The 19,107-nt window shown below is 40.2% G+C and overlaps 1 protein-coding gene across 2 annotated transcripts in view; it reads left to right on the top strand.

Annotated features, from left to right (window-relative positions):
• The window catches only part of CENPF (centromere protein F), a gene marked incomplete at both ends in the record, with an annotated part of 57,782 nt that extends 42,828 nt beyond the window's left edge, over nt 1–14,954 (top strand). Inside the window, 7 exons of one of the 2 annotated variants that reach the window (XM_082660659.1) lie at nt 343–495; nt 3,617–3,793; nt 4,140–4,301; nt 6,582–6,744; nt 7,965–8,441; nt 9,881–10,059; nt 14,751–14,954. In XM_082660659.1, coding sequence (XP_082516785.1) covers nt 343–495; nt 3,617–3,793; nt 4,140–4,301; nt 6,582–6,744; nt 7,965–8,441; nt 9,881–10,059; nt 14,751–14,954 — 1,515 coding nt within the window. The remainder of the gene's footprint in view (nt 1–342; nt 496–3,616; nt 3,794–4,139; nt 4,302–6,581; nt 6,745–7,964; nt 8,442–9,880; nt 10,060–14,750) is intronic. The other variant, XM_082660660.1, reaches the window with a different exon arrangement.
• Between the last annotated feature and the right edge of the window lie 4,153 nt (nt 14,955–19,107).

Below are 19,107 nucleotides of genomic sequence, written 5' to 3'. Positions count from 1 at the left end.
AAATCCAAGAGCTGATAGATTGTCACTGCCTCATACAATCTCTGATATTTAAGTTTAATTCAAATCTTTACTTCTATGAAGGATTTTAAGACTTGGTAATATTATCTTTCTTTGTCATTCCTTTCCTTATTGTTGTCTTTTATTAAATCTTGCAGAGAAGAAAAGGTAAGCTTACCAGTAGGTTTTGAGAATATTAGTTGAGTGGATTAGTAAAGGGAGAATTAGCTGGGTTTTATTTTATTATTGGAGGCTAAGGCGAATGTCGTGAATATGCCATATAAGAGTGATTAATTTGATCAAACAGACAACCATAAGCAGATCCTAACGAAGAGGAAATTTCAGGTAAACACAATGACTGTGAAGGAAACTGAGCTGCAGAAGGAAATGCTTGCAATGGTACAGAAAACGATGGAGCTGAAAGAAGAGTTTAGTAGGGAGAAAAACAGGCTAACTGAAGATTTAAAATTAGTGTCGGAAGAAATGAAGAGCAGAAAAGTAAGTTTCTCTGTGACAGATTCATTACACTCTGATAATTCTTGTGCACTCTCTCCTTGTTTGTTTTTGTTAAGACCTTCTGTAATGTACTAAACTTTTTTTTTAGCTTTTGAAAAGAGTAACCCAAGCTCATGTCACGATCAGACCTGCAGTAATTTTCGCCATCCAGCACTGTCATGAGCCCGGAAGGAGTCAGGCGAGGCCCCTGAACACATGAAAATACCTGTCATGGAGCCCAAATATTTTTTTCATAGAAGATGACCCTTGTAACTACATTAATGCATACCAGAAATGGATTTCATGCTGCTTTCAGCAGGCTGTTGTCCTAGCTTGCCACAGATTACAAGCCGGAACTTGCTAGAGACAAATGCACTGATCTTGCAAAGAACTAACAAAGTAACAGAAAGAAAGTCATAGTAAGATGTAAAGTTGGAGCAGTCTTGGGGTGCTATTTTAGGGCAGGTTGTGGCAGAACTATAGCGTTTGGGCTGCCACTCCCACTGCTGGTCCCCTAATAGACATTGCTGATTCATGCGCTTTCTCCTGAATCTCTTTAACACCAAGTCTTAGGTAGTAGCTACCATGCATGCAAATGGTAAACACTCCTATATTCATGAAGTCCTTGTGCAACTTCATCCCTAAGTAATTCTCAGAAAAGGACAGCAAAATATAATTGTGATTATGACCCAGAGTAATCACAAAAAGTTGAAACGATATTTGTAATGGCCTGTATAAGGAGTTGGGGAAGTTAGTGCTTTTCTTTCAATGTGGTATTTAATCTAATGAACATTGAAAAGCTTCAGCATTTAATCTCAGCAATTGGCTCATGGAATTTTCTGGCAATGCTGTGTGGAAGGAGTTCCTATGGATGATATTTGAGTCCTGCATCTGCTAAAATCTCCTTTGGTACTGAGCAGCTTGGGGGTATCCCAAGTATATTGTTATTTGTCTTTCATTTATAGGCTCTACTAAAAAGGAAAGCTAGGTGTTCAGCCTCAAGGCCATACATATGAGTTTGTTAGTCTGCAATGGCTTTATTCATTCTATAAACACGGCTAAGGTCAGAGGATAGAATGGAGGGCGATAGCTGTCCTGTGGTTCTTCCTGCACCCATAGAACTTACCATCTTGACATACAATAAATCATTAAATAGGAAGTATATTGAATAATCATAAACTGTTAAGTGCTATAAAGGAAACAAGATTCTTCACTGCAGAATATTTGGGAAGTGGAGTGTGGGGTAAGGAAGAACCTAATTTAGATGGCGTGGCCAGAGAATGTCACGTGCAAGGCAAGGAGTCAGCCACGTGGAGAACAGGGCAGACGAAGGAGCCTTCTAGGTCTAGAGAGCAGAGTGGTAGAATCTCTGAAATTAGAAAAATCTTTGTACATTTTAGAAATGGAAAGGAAGCCATTGTGTCTGGAGTCAGATGGAAAATAATAGGAAAGAAGGTTGGAGCAGTAGGAAGGCATGGTAAAGAACTAGAGTAGAATCTAAAGTGACACCAAATACATGAGCTTGGAGATTGAAGGAAACGTTTAGGGTGGATACATGAATTGGGCTAGTTCAGAATATAGGTAGTGTTTAAAAAATTATGGGAATGGTAGAAAACATAGATGGAGAAGAGAAGATGGCTCAGGGCCTAGCCCAGATGCCCTCCAGCATGTAGGGTGAGGAAGAACCAGCAAAGAAACTGAGAAGACAAGATGAGGCAAACCAGGAGTGTCATGTTCTAGAAGCCACGCATGGAGGCTGTCTCAAGACCGAAGGAGTGGTCAGCGGCAGCACATACTTCCTGGAGGTCGAATGAGATGAGGGCTGAGGAGTCCTCCTGGGATTTGCAACATGGAGCTTAACGATGCCGTGAAAAGCCATTTCAGGAGGAGCTGGGATGAAAGCAGGTTGGAGTGGGTTGAGGGTGAACGGTTGCTGAGGAAGTGGACACAGCATGTATATAAACACGTATAGAAACAGCTATTTGGGGTCAGGCACGGAGAAGCCAGATACCTCTAGGGCTGCAGTTTTGTTTTGTTTTGTTTTGTTTGCGGTACACGGGCCTCTCACTGCTGTGGCCTCTCCCGTTGCGGAGCACAGGCTCCGGACGCGCAGGCTCAGCGGCCATGGCTCACGGGCGCAGCCGCTCCACGGCATGTGGGATCCTCCTGGACTGGGGCACGAACCCGTGCCCCCTGCATCGGCAGGCGGACTCTCAACCACTGCACCACCAGGGAAGCCCTAGGGTTGCAGTTTTGATAGTCCTGCACAGTGAAGGGAGAGAAGGGCAGAAGAGTGGGGGGCCTTTGGAAGGAAATTCTTAAACTGATAGAAGATGGAATCTAAGCTGGCCAAGGAAGAAAACGTAAGTCTGGAGGGGCTTGAGTGTGAAGGTGGTGGCGATGCTGCTAATGAGGTCAAGAAATTACTGCACTAGAAGTACTTAAATAAGTGAGCCTGGGAGCCTAGGAGGGTTTGGTCCAGAGTGTTTTCGTAGCGAAGTCCAGGTTTCAGAGACTCTCTGTTCCCCGTGGATGTAACCTTGGGCTGGAGCAAAGGAAATTGCCACTGAAGGTGAAATCGCCATTTAAAGTGAATACAGTCATCCCTTGGTATCCACGGGGCATTGGTTCCAGGCCCTCCCCAGATTCCAAAATCCGCAGATGCTCAAGTCCCTTATATAAAATGGCATAGTGTTTGCATATCACCTGCACACATCCTCCTGTATACTTTAAGTCATCTCTACATTACTTAAAATACCTAATACTACCTAAATAGTTGTAAATACAATGTTAATGCTGTGTAAAAAGTTGCTGGTACACAGCAAATTCAAGTTTGGCTTTTTGGAAATTTCTGGAATTTGTGTTTTGGAATATTTTTGTTCTGTAGTTGTTTGAATCAGTGAATGTGAAATCTGGTGAAACAGAGTGCTGACTGTACATTGCTAGGGATTTATAGCACTAATTCTCTATAGATTGTCTTGCCTGTAAACTATTACAGGCAAGACAGTACTCAGTATTTTCTAGATATAGATATATATATCCAGTACTCAGTATTTTCTAGATGTTGATATATATATCCAGGCTCTTAATTATCTTCCCATGATTTTATTATTTTTCTCATTAGAGTCAACTGGAGGAGCTCATTCTAGAAAACAGTGAACTGAAGAAGAGTTTGGATTGTGTACACAAAGACCAGATGGAAAAGCAAGGGAAGATGAGAGAAGAAATAGCTGAATATCAGCTACGGCTTCAGGAAGCTGAAAAGAAACACCAGGCTTTGCTTCTGGATATAAACAAACAGGTAAAAATGTGTGGTCTGGTGACTGGGGGAACTGGAGAGAGTGTGTTGACCATGGTGATGAGGCATTTTTTCCAAGAAGGTCAGTGTTCTGCATTATTATTATGATGTATAATCCTGTAAACATCCCATCCTATTAAGTTCCCTATCTTTCCACCAGTTACTTGCACATGTCTTATTTTATGACTTGATTTTTTTAAAAATACATTTCCATCTTGGAGTAGAATAGTAAGGGAGTTGCAAAGACCATTTGAAATGGTCCCCGGATCAGCAGTTTTCTTTTTTGTTTGTTTTCTTTACAATATTTTCACCTGAGCCTCCTGGCTAAAGTAACATTTTTCTGCCCTAGTATGAAATGGAAATCCAGACATATCGAGAGAAATTAACTTCTAAGGAAGAATGTCTCAGCTCCCAGAAGGTGGAGATAGACCTCTTAAAGTCCAGTAAAGAAGAACTCAATAATTCTCTGAAAGTGACCACTGAGATTTTAGAAGAATTGAAGAAAACCAAGGTATGTTCACTTATCATTACTTCATGACTTAGAATGGTTCATACGTCTAACAGTGGTTTTAACAGTATGAAATTAAGTGCTTTCATTTTAATTTTCATGAAAAAAGTTTTTTGTAATCATAAATAATACCATTCATCACTTGTCTGCTGAGTTGTTTTTAAAAATTAGAGGATAGCCTGCAGTTCCATAGCTTGAATAAACTTCATTCATTGCTCAGTGAATCCTTTCAGAGTAGAGGATGTCAGAGACTTCTTGAGATGGATATGAAGAGCAAGCCAATAACAGATCAGGGCAGGCCCCTCCAGGTGTGGATAATAATAATTTGGTGGTGAAAGTCTTGCATGACTGGTCTTCAGGTTCACTGCTGTCACCAAACCCACTTTACCATGGCTTATGGGGAGATCAAGCACTTGGTCAGGTACACGTATGTCTATGTTCTCCTTTTCTTTTCCATGCAAGGACCATAAAACTTTTTTCTTTATAAAAAAAAGGAGGTGAGCCCTCATCTCAGTATTGTGAGACTGTAGAAGGTGCTACAGCAATTCTACCTGGAGAGGGAGGCTGTTTTGATACCCACAAAATTCTCTTCATAAAACGAATACCATCCAGAATGTACAATATGAACCTGGAAAATAAATATTTTTCAGTAAAGGTCAGAAAACTAGGTATAGATTTCTTATGTTTACAGCTCTTATACAATGATCAAGGTGAAGGAAATATACCAGTAAAATACAAACTAAGTGCAAAATAACATTAATGATCAATAATGTCCTGTTGCTACAAAATGAGAGATGTTAGGTTTAATAACAAGACAGAAGTAGCTTCAGGTCTAAGTTTTAATTTACTCACTTTCTCCTTTTTTTAATCTTCGACAGTTGTACTGTGGGGAATGTCTATTTATATATATGCCGTGCACAAAATGGTACATTGTTAGTTGAGTCTATACAAATCTTATATAATTTTAATGAAGTAGAAGTTGATAAGCATTGCTTTATTTATTTATTTATTTATTTTGGCTGCGCTGGGTCTTAGTTATGGCATGTGGGATCTTTGTGGCAACATGCAAGATCTTTAGGTGTGGCATGTGGACTTCTTAGTTGCGGCATGCGGGCTTCTTAGTTGTGGCATGCATGTGGAATCTAGTTCCCTGACCAGGGATCGAACCCAGGCCCCCTGCATTGGGAGCGTGGAGGGCTACCCACTGGACCACCAGGGAAGTCCCAGCATTGTTGAAACTGAATTAAATCTATCTCTAATCCAATTACTGTTGGAATCAGAAATAGAAAGTTCTGAAAGTGCAGATTTACTGCAACATTGCTAATAAATTATTTCAAGGTGAAATGTGCGAAGAATGAAATCTACTTGTAACATGAATGCGATGCTCAGGTTCTTCTTTTTTTTTTTTTTTAATAGTTTGGTCTGCCTTTATATGTTCATGATCTCTTATCAGAAACTCTTAGAGCTAGATTGTTTTACAATTCTGCATTTCTTAGATATTGCGTAATACAATGCATATGCCACATATTACATAATGTCCCATCAGAATCTTGGGGTAATACTTCATAATCAAATTCATATTTCTACAGCAAAATGTATGAATATTTTTACAAGGTGGGATAAATAAAGGAATAAATTCCTTCATATCTGTTCAAGTCAAGTTTTGCCTAGAAATCATTTTCAGAGCTTTTTTTTTTGATTTTGCAATTGTGCTTAAGGAACTGTGAACATGTTCTACTGAGAAGTGCTTGATGACATAATTCTGCCACCATTCTATTCACTTTTTGTTTGAGCTGCTATAAAATTTAAATTTGTATTGTAAACCATAATATCATTTGGCCTTAAATTTGTGTTGTGAGCCGTAGTATCACTTGGTGTGACGAAACAAATGCCATCTTAGGTATTGAAATTGTGCAACAGCACAGATCACAAAAGGGAACAATTCTGTCATCTAGAGTGTTTGGCCTACCAAGAATATGTGCACGGACCCTTGGCCCCTACCTCCCGGTGTGATTCCTATTGGATAAACACAGACATAGTGGGCTACTTAATAGGACATTATATTAAGAACTGTGACTGGTGCTTGCTGATACTAAGAAAGGGAGTGACAAAACCACAGTGTCTACTGGGGGGACTTAGGACACTGAGCAGAGAAGATGAATTGTTTTGAAAATAATAGTTCTTAAATTTACAGCATATGATTCTTAATTATATCTTATTATTTTTCCATATGCTTATGAAAAGCAATTCAAGGTTTTAAGTGGAATTACTTCTGTTTTGTAGATGGAAAATCTAAAATATGCAGATAAGTTGAAGAAGGAAAACGATCGTGCCCAGGGGAAAATAAAGTTGTTGATCAAATCCTGTAAACAGCTGGAAGAAGAAAAGGAGACGTTGCAGAAAGAGGTATCTCGTCTTGAAGCTGCGCAAGAGAAACAGAAAGCAGGTCGGTGTTAACTGGGTACATCAGTGAACCCAGACTGTTTTCCACTAGTGAATCATACACTTACGGTGTGTCTGCATGGGAAGTGTCGTTAGTGCTCTGTTCTATGACTGCATGCTGATTTTCAGCAGTTAGCCGTTTTCAGCATTTTCCAATTTCAGAATTTTGTGCTTAGCTTGGAGTCATTAATAGGATTCAGAATGAAGCCTGCATTTTCAAAACAGAATTATTGCATCTTCTGTTCTATAAAACATACAAAAAACTGGTAGCCCTTTCTGCTAATGAGCCTTTCCAAGAAGCATTTTTCATGTGGATGTCCATGATGTAGTTCTAATGTAAAGGAACACTGGCATGTGAGCTGGCATTGGTAATTTATAAACAGCTGATTCTGGTTGTCCTTGGCCCATCCTGGTGGGTCAACTAAATGGAAGGGTTGGGGGCTATATTTTTGGGTATGGAGGTGAAATAAAAAAGAAATGACAACTCTTCCTGACACTTTTCTCCACGTATGCCCCCAGAATGGAATGCTTTTTCTGTGTGGATAGATGATGGCAAGCATAGTAGAAGTGCCTCTTTTGGACCATACATAAATTGGCACGGGTGGGAGGTCAACAGTCTTGCCTCCTGAGAAGAGTACTCAGAATGGATTGGGGCTCCAGGGAGTGTCTCTAATGGAATCAGTGCCAACCAGGCAGCTATAAGTTACTGAGACCTCTTCCCTTATAGTATCCCTCAAGCCCTTGTCCATCAGATCCTCCATTGCCTCCAAATGGTTTTCAGAACTTCTTTGGCCTTGTCTCGTCACTGGCCATTTCCTATCTCCCAAAGCCATTACAGCAGTGACTTTATATTCTCTTTCGACTTTTACTGTTCATTCCCTTACAATAGAAAGGACGGACGGGAAAATCGGGGATGTAATAAATTAATTCATTTGATGTCATATGATAACTACAAGAAGGTTTGATGGATTGGCTGAAATATGAGTTTGAGATTTTGGTGGGTTATGTTTAAGCTATCCCAATAAGTATGTAACTCACTAGAGTATGTATGTTGATATGATCCCTCCCAAACAAGAACTATAAGAACATATACAGATAGATCTTCTGCCACTCTTCCCAAAAATAAAAATCAAGAAGCAAGTCTAAGGTTATCTGCTTGCTGATGCCCAGTGTTAATCAGAGAAGCGTCAAGTTACAAATGATGTGTCGCTTTATTTTTGACAGGTACTGTTGTGGATGCTAATGTTGATGAATTAATGACCGAGATGAAAGAACTGAAAGAAACCCTTGAAGAAAAAACCAAGGAGGCAGACGAATACCTGGATAAATACTGTTCCCTGCTTATAAGCCACGAGAAATTAGAGAAAGCCAAAGAGATGTTAGAAACACAGGTTGCCCGTCTGAGTTCACAACAATCTAAACTTAATCTTCGAAGTTCTCCTTCGCTGAATTCAGTTGTTCCAGGACCATCCCCAGTCCCTTCTGCTACTGAAAAGAAGTTATCATCTGGCCAAAATAAAGCTTCAGGCAAGAGGCAAAGGTCCGGTGGGATTCGGGAGGATGGGGGAGAAACCACACCTTCTACACCAGAGAAATTTTCTAAAAAAAGCAGGAAAGCAGTCAAAAGTGGTATTCACCCTGCAGAGGATGCAGAAGACGCTGAGCCTGAGCCAGAGGGACTTCCAGAAGTTGTAAAGAAAGGTACTCATAATTCAAAAAGGATTTGTGTTCTTTTGAAAGTGCTCATAAAAATTCACATACAAAAAGACAGAAGCATTTATTTTTTAGGTTATTGCGTAACAGTACTCGTTGACCTTCAGAAGCAATAGTCCACTGTTAAATTGGTAAGGCATATACTTTCTTTTCTGTCATGAGAGAATGGCTAAGATCTAATTACTCATGTCACAGTATCAAAAGTACTAGGAGATTTGAAAAATGGCTGTCAAAAACCTGTTTAGAAAGAGGCATTTCTGTGTTGAAAAATCCCCAAGTCAAAGACACTCTTCGAGCTTTCCCACCTTCAGTCCTGTGTGACCCCCAGGTAGTGGGTGAGCTAGAGGATGGGCCTGATGATGCTGGACCCCTGGCTGAAGCCACTTACCACTTTTTTTTTTTTAAAACCCACTGGTGCTCCAAGTGCGGCCCAGAGATTGGGGCCAGTCTAGGAACTTTTGTTACTGCTCCATGATCAAAACAATGTATAGAAATCAAGAGTAAGAGTTTGAAATTTTCATAGCCCTTTGCTATTGTTGCAACATTCAAGCACATAATCAGTTCTCTATTAGATTCATTCTTATTGTACTATACAAAAGTATCATTCCACAGCAGATGGGAAATTACTTCCCACCCCTCCCCCGCAAAATATCAAAACCAATTTTTTGCCATAGATAGTTTGAGAAGCACTGCTCTGAGTAACTCTAGGCTTTAGGAAATCTAACCCCTAAATAGTTAGCTATCTCTTTCTCATTTCTGTTTTTTATTTGTAGTTAAAGGGTTAAAAACAAAGCAAAACCACATGCTGCTGTAGTTACTGTAGTTACTTTAATGCTGTGTGTGACATGCTTTCTTTAAGTATCCTGGCATTGCCCTTCACCTCTCAGTCATCACAGGTCCTGTCAGTTCCCTCTGTGGAAGGAGATGATGAGTGCAGAGCAAGGTCAAATCTCTCCTCCCACATAGTTTTTCTGCCTGAGAGTAATTACCTCAAGTAGCTGCTACCATTTCACATTTTCCTCCTTTCAACAAGAGCAGACCTTTTCTTTTATCTCTTTCCTTTCCATTTCACCCATTGTTTCCTCCTCTAATCCAAATCTTACAGGAAGGCCTGCTGGTGTGTTCTTCTTAGAAAAGTGCGAGTTAAGACATCCACATAAAAGAAGCAGGAAAAATTTTTTCTGTTTAATGTTATTTTCCCCATGTGGTTTCTTACGTTTCTAATAAGAAAAAAACCTGTTAGTGATTTATTCAATTTGATGACTCCAGGGTAACTATGAATAAAGTGTGTCCATTGTCCACTGTGGCTAGGAGAAAGTGTTTTCGGAGGCACCCTTATCCTTGTTCAAACTTTACCTAGTGAGTAGTACTCCCACCGTAGATAGAATTGGAGCCAGCAGTGTTGACAGGCAGCTTTTTGCCTTTAGGGTTTGCCGACATCCCAACAGGAAAGACTAGCCCATACATCCTGCGGAGAACAACCATGGTGACAAGGACCAGCCCCCGCCTTGCTGCACAGAAGTTAGCACCATCCCCACTAAGTCTCGACAAAGAAAATCTCGCTGAGACCTCCAAACCAACAGCTGGTGGCAGCAGATCACAAAAGGTAAACTACTGTGAACATGTATCTGCTGTTTGAAATCCAGGAAATGACAGCGTTATCTGGGCAAGGGTTTGGCACGGCGCCCTCTGACTCAGGAGCTCTTCAAAGTCTGACCTTCCCCCTGGGGTATAAAGAAGTCAGTAGCGAGGAAAGTAGCGAGCAGATGCGAGGATAAACATCACATTACCCTGCCGCACAATCTTGTCCTTGACCCAGCGGGCCACTTATAAATTGTTTGGCGGGAATTGGCGTTGTTAGATCAGAGCTCAGAGGGTCTGTAAGAAAGTTTCGGGCAGTACCACTGAAGGATTTGGCATGGGTACTGGTCATTGCTTGCTTCACAGTTTTCCCTCTCACCCATCTGCCCCCCAGCTGCTGACTCTTTGTGTTTCATTATTCCTTTACTTTCTACAGAAAGCATATATTTCAGTAGATATCTGGAGAAAGTAGCTCTGTTTATGGATGTCTCTAGTTTGATTGTTGAGGGTAGGGAGGGCTGGGATCTTAGGGACCTCTCTGCACCTTGCAAACAGCCCAGTCACCTTATTTAAAGCATAGAGGATATTTGCTTCACAGATCTTTGTCCCATTACAATAATCCATACCAGCATCTACCACTTATGTATGCAAAGTATATGTATTTTATGGAACTCAAGTTTTATTTTCTTATTTTATTGTACTCTCCTAGTAAGTAGTATTATAAAAGGAGGAAGAAAGTAAGACTTACGAAGATTGAACCTGCCCAGACTTAACACCTACTCTCTCTCTCAGCTCCAGTCTTGATCTTTTCCCATTGTTTCTCAAACTAGGGATTGCAGGAATCTTGTTGGAAGTTTCTAGAATGGCTCACAGATTTTTTTTTTTTTTAATGTCGTGATTTTACTTTGATTGCTTACTTGTCAGAGTCTAAGTATTCAATGATTACCTTGAACCGGCCAACAAAGCTTTGAAAGCATAGTAACCCTATTTGTGTAATGTAGTAATTCTTAAGTGGGCAGGCATGCTCCTCAGTAGGATTTTAGACACCAAATACAAAGACACTGGTGATTAGTTGCATCAAAGCAAGAACATATATGCACATGTTTGCTATGTTGATGTATAAGGGCTTTAAGGATTAAGGAATTTATGCCTACTATTAAGTTTGTTCATAACTTACATTATAATAAAAATTTGATTAACTCAGGAGTGAGGAAGAAGGGTCTGAGGTTTTCTTTCACTTATTAAAATGGGCCCATTCATGACTTGTATTAGAAATATTCTACTGTGTTGTGCAAATTTCTTCCCCATCCCCACCCCTCCACCCACCTTTTTATCTTTTTTTTTCTTTTTCCTCACTCACTCACTCACTCACATTTGGATTTAACTCTTGGATGTTGGTAGCAATAGAATACTGAAGAGTGCACTGGAGTAGGTCCTGACTTTCCAAGGGACAATAAGAACAGCTTCTTTTCCATAAAGTAACTAGCACCTTTAAAGAGTGAAGCTTCCAGGTTTGACTAAAGCTATTAACCACAAGCTAATTCCTGAAATGAAGTATTTGGCTCTTTTAAAACAGGAAATCATGTTACATAGGTAGTACCCTGTATGTCCTGCTATTTCATGGCAGCTCACTTTACTGTAACTACTCGCCTAAATATCTGCCTTCTGAGTTCCAGTATGACTTCTGCGATGTTCCTGGTTATGTTTACAGTTTACCTGTGTCCTCATGTCTAGTAGAGATATTTGTTGAATGAATGGAGCTGTGAATGTTCTGAAGTGATTGCAATAATAGATGTTTAAAGGTGTGTTAGGAAATCACCTCATGAAATCATCATATGGGTCATTTTTCCCTTCTTTTATGAGGAATTGATGTTATTTAAAGCAGTTTCCATGTGGAGTTTAGACTTACTATCTAAGAAAGAGAGCTTTGCACGCTAGGGGGCCTGCTCTCCACGCTGCTGTCGCATCTGCTGAGGACAGAGCAATAATCATGGTTGCCTGCAGACTTGTGTGCTTGCTTTAGCTACAGGCTGCAGTAGGCACCAGTGGTTATGAATTGCTAAGCAATTTTGTGCACTTGTGCACATGAATGGAGGGTGGTTCCTCTTGAAAGAAGGTTATAGGGGACTTCATGATTAGATGTAAGCCTTTGAAACCTGGCCTATTGATTTTTTTTTAATATATATAAATTTATTTATTTTATTTATTTTTGGCTGTGTTGGGTCTTCGTTGCTGCATGCGGGCTTTCTCTAGTTGCGGTGAGCGGGGGCTACTCTTCGTTGCGGTGCGCAGGCTTCTCATTGCGGTGGCTTCTCTTGCTGTGGAGCACGGGCTCTAGGTGCATGGGCTTCAGTAGTTGCGGCACGTGGGCTCAGTAGTTGTGGCTCATGGGCTCTAGAGCACAGGCTCAGTAGTTGTGGTGTATAGGCTTCGTTGCTCCGCGGCGTGTGGGATCTTCCTGGACCAGGGATCGAACCCGTGCCCCCTGCGTTGGCAGGCGGATTCTCAACCACTGCGCCACCAGAGAAGCCCCAGCCTATTGATTTTTAATTTAATTCAGCATTTTCTGAATCACCTTATAAAATGCTTGCCTCATCTGTTGAGCATATTTCATCATTCAGTTTGAAAAAAGAGAGAGCAAGGTGTCGTTTCCTAAAGCAGTTGCTTAGAAACTTGGGATTATGAGCCTTTGCCTGAAGTCACTGGCTGAGTGTTGAGAGATTTCCTAGATCGTTTAATGGAACCTTTAGTGACATCTGACAAGTTCAAAGGGGAACATGGGTAAAATGCGGATTAGGTGAGGATCACTCTCTGTTATGTCTCTGGGATGAATAAGCCCAGAGCTCCCAGTTTGCTGGGAACAAGGGAGTTGTGATTGTGTGTAAACTTGATCTGAATCTAGGGTTGGTAGTCAGCTCCAGAGGACCATCCACTAATTGTAGAAGATGATGGTGAGGCCGTCACCACAGAGTCGGTCAGCAGTTTCGTGGGGTCTTAGCTATTTTTCCTACTAATGAGATTCATTTCCAATGAGCCATTTGCATACCTGCCCTCTCCCCACTGTGGCTGCAGACACAGTTTGTAAGACAGGGTCTGGGTGCACTTAATAGCTTAAGTACCTGGTAAGTCCGACCTCACCTAGTTATGGGTGAGTCTGAGGCTAACTAACCAACATGAAGATCAAATCCATAGTGTAAACTCTGATCACCGGCTACAGTTTCGTCAATTCAGAATCAAAGAAATTGAGTCTAGAGGGGGGAGGCCAAAGGGTGGGCTTTGGCTATTTAATTGGGTTTCAGGAATTGAGTAGCTTAAATTCTCTTTCCCCAGCTTGATCTCTCCATCCCCCTGCTTTTAATGGTGAATCTAAAGGTTTGATTCTCCTGCAGCTGTTGGGTTCAAGGGAAGTGTGTTTTTGTATCACTTTCTACTTTAAAAAAAAAAGAGGAAAAGAAAAAGGAGTGCCAGTAAAACTCTGGGTTTTTTTCCTTCAACTTTCCATGGACAGTAATTTTCCATTAAGTCCTAATCCTTAAAGGCTGCTCCTTTTAAGTGTCCTGCACATCCTCTGAGGTAGAGGCAAGCTTTCCAGGGATCTGATCTGTCGGCCAGATTTACTATGTTTTCTGTAATGAAGAGTATTTAGCTGCCTTTTAAGACCACGTACTTCCTATGGAAAGAATATAAACGGGGAAATAATTTCCATTCTTTCTTCTTACTGCTTCAGAAGGAGGTCACCGGCAGTCCGTTGCACAGGGAGTGACGTGTCCCATAGCCGCTTATCAGGCTTGGTCCTGAGCACGTTTGTGCTGAGCACCCTTGTTAAGAGTCCTTCCTCTTTCTCTTTTACAAATCTTCCTACCTGAATTGTCTACTCTTGCCTTTCACTTTGGTTAAGTGACGTTTTTTCTGTGCTTCGTCTGTCGTGCTCTTCTTTCTCTTTCCCGACCCCATATCTTTTTTCGCTACCATGGAAACCTCAAAAATATCTCGACTTTACCAGCTACCCTGCCCTTTCATCTACTTCTTAAAGTCTCGCATTTTTGAGATTCCCTCTTTCTCTTAAAAGGCAGGACATCAGAAAGGGAATTTACTTTTTTCTGGACTTTATTATTAGATAGCTGCCCTTCTGCCATAAACCAAATATGGGAATAAAACAACAATGTAAGGGGAATGATTAAAATGCTGGTATGTGAGGAAGAGGTTCTAGGTCTTTTAAATGTTGTAAGTAAAGCTTCCACTCTATGAAGGTGGTATTACTCATTTGTAATATGTTCATTTGAATGACAGCAGGGGCTCAGTTAAGATAAATGGAAGCTGCTTTGGGTTCTTATTTAGGCAAATATTGAATGTTTGCCAGGTAGGCATATTCTGGGCACTATCCATGCAAAGGTAAAGAGGACATAGTCTTTGCCCTCAAAGAGCGTACCTTCTGACCTGAGAATGTCACACTGGCCTTGGGAGTGAGTTTGCGGCCGTCAGAGGTGTCAAGGGAAGCTTGCAAGGCGGCTGGCTGGTCAGAGGTTGTGTCCGACTCTTTTCTCTAGCTTCTCTGTTAGATGGGGGCCTGTTTTTGGGGAAGAAGAAATAGTAAAACTGTGTACAACTCCTAGAAGAAGAATTTAACTTCAAATTTGGTGATCTAAGTGCTTGATTTTTCATGTTGTAGAAATGTGAATGTGATTTAAACCTCTAACAATGACGCTTGTGTTGCAGGTCAAGGTTACTCAACAGAGCCCAGTGGATTCAGGCACTGCCCTCCGAGAACCCACCACCAGATCTCTCTCCATCAGTAACCTTCCTGAGAGAAGTTCGGCTGACAGCCCCAGGGAGGGCCTGAGGGCCAAGCAAGGCCGGCTGGCTCCCAGCCCAGAAGCTGGCCCCGAGTCCAAGGGCAGTGAGAACTGTAGGGTCCAGTAGCAGAGCCCTTGTGTGTCAGCACCCCTGGAAGGTGGCTGTAGTTGAATAGAAGGCAGTGTGTCTGTGGGGTTTTTCTTTATTCAAGGAGCACATTATCAGAGGGAAGAAAACAATTCCTTATAAATCTAAATATGTTGGACTCTTTAGATCTCCCCTGTATAACAGTTAGAAAAGTTTGGAAGCACTGATTACCTCTTCATTGATATTCCTCTTCTGTAATGTATAATAGTCCTGTATAAAGCTTTTTGGTAATGTTAACACAAATGGCAAGCACTATATAACAACTCCTGTTTTTATATGGATTTTTACACTAAAAAATTGCAAAACATTTTTTACTTGCAACAAACAGCTCCCAGGAAAATGTAAACTTGCTTTATGGTATTTCCTTGGTATAGTGTTAAGCATAAAATAATTTTAGATCAAGAATTTCTTTGAGTTGAGTAAAACAAAAGAAAACAATGTTATATGTGTTCAAGGAAAACATGCGCACAAATACATATGTGGGTGTGTCCCTCCTCTTCCAATGTGTTTTCTAAATCTTGGCTTATATAACCTGTACATATTTGTGTGTGGGGTAGTGGGAGTTGTGTGTTGATTTCCAATTAGCCTGGTTGCAGACTCCTCAGAGGTGTAGCATATCGAGTTTTCTGTCATTGTGCTGTTTCTGTTGAAGACCAATTTGTTGTAGTATTTTGGTATGCATTCTGATAAATGGTGATCTTCTATTAAAATATGGCATATTTTCTATTAAAAATTCACCTTTGTTTTCTGTAAAAATGATTCCTAAATATAAATATACTATGAACTTTGGTACCATTTCTTGCTAACTTCACCAGCCTCTTATAATAGTAAAAATGTTTTAACAACCGATATTACTATATTTAGTGAATGTATTCAGTTATATTAAAAGACGTGATTTGGAATATGGGTCATGAAGATTATGTAGGCATATAATATGTCCAGCCAGCGCTTAGCACATTGTGTGTACCCATTAAATCCCATCAGCAAGGATACAAGTATGTGATATTTTCCAGCTCATTTACGGATGACAGGGTTTTGAAAATATGCAGACATTATGAGCCATATCAATTCCAAAAACTTTGGAACAAGTCCTTGTGTCCTTGAATCGGGGTAAAGATGTTTTCCAGGACATGAGCTAGTAAAAGATAATTTGCTCTTGACTTCCAGTTCAGATTGATGTGTAAACCTTGACAAATACTATCATTTATATTTTAAAATTGTCCTTTGCCAGATGGCCTCTATGGTTGGATAATGCTTCAATAATATTAAGCTACTTAGTATTCATCCACTGAGAGTGGTATCCTGACTTTCCTCCTGTTTTTTCTGTTGCTCGAGGTTGTGGTCTGGTGCAATATCCTTATCATAAATCATCCCAAGGCTGCCATGTGCTCAAGGGCATGGCCCAGAGTAGACATTGCTGGGATCAGGCCATCAGCTTTATTGGCTGTCTCCAGTTTTTGGAAGATTCCACTCAATAGGTCTGGCTGGGCGGTTTGGTGAGTCCTTGAAAGCATCTTCATCTTTTCCTAGGTGAACTGTAGTTGCTGTTCCTTGTTATAGGAAGTACTCAGCATGCCTTCCATTTTCAGAATTGTAGAGAATTGTTCACAGTCTTATAAATGGACAGCAAGGACATTAAATATTCTTTTCCTTGAGCTAATAATACTTGTTACCCTAGGAGCTGAGCTGCATATAGGATGAAAACTAAATACAGTACAGTCCCAACTACTGAAGTACCTAATAAGCCAGGTGAGTCACAAATAAGATCCCAGCTGAAATATCATGTGGGGAAATAACCAAGTCCAGAGATCTAGGGATTTGATTCTCATCTGTTCAAAGAGGGGCTTGGTTGAGATGATTTTTCCCTCTTGAATATTCTTTAGGAATTGAGATGGCCCTTTGTGTTATTGGGAGTTATCAGGAGTCCAAAGGGACTATGCTCTCCCTCCCACTTCTACTCACATAAGCTGCCTTCCCTTTAGAGGAAGGGGCTTCACGCTAAGTTCACTGACTAGAGAGAACACTGAGGGAATAGAACTTGGGTAGCTTCAGAAGAACCAGGCCGTTCGTTCTAATTAGAAAAGACTGAGGACCTGAAACTAGCATCCTACCTCCAGGTAGAGCTATGTATCTAATGGCACTATTCACATGAGCTATGGCTCAGCTACTTAAAACACAGTGTGGAAAATTATAGTCATTTCGCATGTTTGCTCAAACCTTACACCTTTGTGAGGTAGACATTAGGATCTCCATTTCATAGGCTAACATTAGTAAGAGACACGGAGCTTCTGACTCATGTCTGGAGAGAGCTTGTTAATAATAACAGTGTGTCTCACAACAAGCTTGCAAAACGGGGATTATACTTATTGGATAAAAGATGATGTAGGCTCAGAGGGTTGAAGTATTTCAACCATGGTGTTCGTGAACATAGAGCCCACTCTATTTCTTGTTTATATTGTGCCTCTCTAGGAGCAGTCTGTTCCAGAATAATTCTGATAGCACAAATATTCCTGTGATAGAAGTAGCTTTTCCTCTCTGTGCAATGGAGATGTCCTTTATCTAGGATGATGGCATCTGACTTGTGTTACCTTCTATTGAATTTTCAAAACCATAAAATGAGACAAGCTATAAATTTCAACTTCTAAAAATTGTAACTACTAACTCAGTGCATAAGCACTATTTATTTAAATAAAAGCAAATCTTTTTAAAGAGTCTGTTGGAAAACTTGAAAAATCTAAGGATTTGTAAGGCTTTGAATATGCAAGTTTAGTATAATGTAGACGTTAAAAGTCAGGTGTCAGAATGCCTGGGCTCCCCAAGTGACCTTGGGCCAAGTTTGACCTTCACTATGCCCCAGTTTCTTCTGGTAGAATTGGGAATAATAATAATACTCCTGACGTTGTCATGATAATTAAATTAATCGGTTACTATTTAACTATACATAGGATTTTGCACTCTTGGTTATTCTGTATACATATAATTAGAAAATTTTTTAAATTGCAGTTTACAATTGTTAGATAAATCTTTTCATCCAACACTACACATTAATTTCAGATGAAGTTCTGTCCTACAAAATTCTCACCATTCTCAAAACCACTAATGCTTATTTTGCAAATGAGTTTAATCACTGTAGAATTGTTCATATCATTCAATTACTGATCTTGCAAATGTACTGTCCACTGGTTTTGGTTTTTCTTTGGTTGACTCATTAAAAATACCCAAAGAAAACAATTGCTGCAATTTTAATTACAAATGAGTTGTGTTGCTGAGGTTCATATAAACTGACCATTTGGAACTCAAAATACATTTCTTTATAGAAACAACATTGCAAATTGTGGCTAATTCAAGCTTAGAAAGTTAATTGAGTTCACACATAATATATTAAAAATGGGAATTACTTTTGTTTCAACTATCAGAACCTCCACTTATAGCATTGTTTTACTGGAAAAATATATTTTAAGCATTGAGTTACCAGAAACTCATTTTTCTACCCCTCAACCATTTTTATAGTGTGTTCCACCCTTCCCATCCTGTGGTGTTGGACAGGAATTTTCTAGTGGTTTCTGGAGAGTAATAGGTGCGCAGATTCCTGTCTGCCACATTTCTAGCAGCAGCCTGTCCCGGTATGAAAGGGAAAAGGACGGCTTTTATGTTGGTTCTGATGCTGCAGGTAAGGTCTGTCCTGTGTAATGCTGATGTATTTATGTGTGTAGATATAAGTGGTATGTTCTATTGATGTTTTAGAAAATCACGAGGAAACACGCATATCCCCAAAGTTCATACATTTTTGTTGACTTGCAGATTGAGTTCCAGCACAGAAAATGCCACCAGCCCTCATCCCCTCAAAGTAAAGAATGTGGGAGGTGAATAAGATGACAGTTCTTTGTTGTTCCTCTCCTCTAGGACGCCTTGAGGATGATCATAGGGTAATGTTTACATGCATAAAAATACCAGATTTGTCAAGCCGAATCCTTGCAGTTTCAAATGCTTTGTCTTATTTGATATTTAATAATCTTGTGAAGTGGGTCCTATTTTGCCACTCAAGAAGACACCCAAAAAGGTTATTAAGTTTGTGGCAAAACAAAACTGAGGTTCTAGACTCGATCTCCAGTCCAAGGCTCCTGATATATTA

The sequence above is a fragment of the Grampus griseus genome (assembly GCF_964374135.1).
Source record: "Grampus griseus genome assembly, chromosome: 1".
NCBI classification, from domain to species: Eukaryota; Metazoa; Chordata; class Mammalia; order Artiodactyla; family Delphinidae; genus Grampus; species Grampus griseus.
This window is presented reverse-complemented; position numbering and strand designations above follow the sequence as displayed.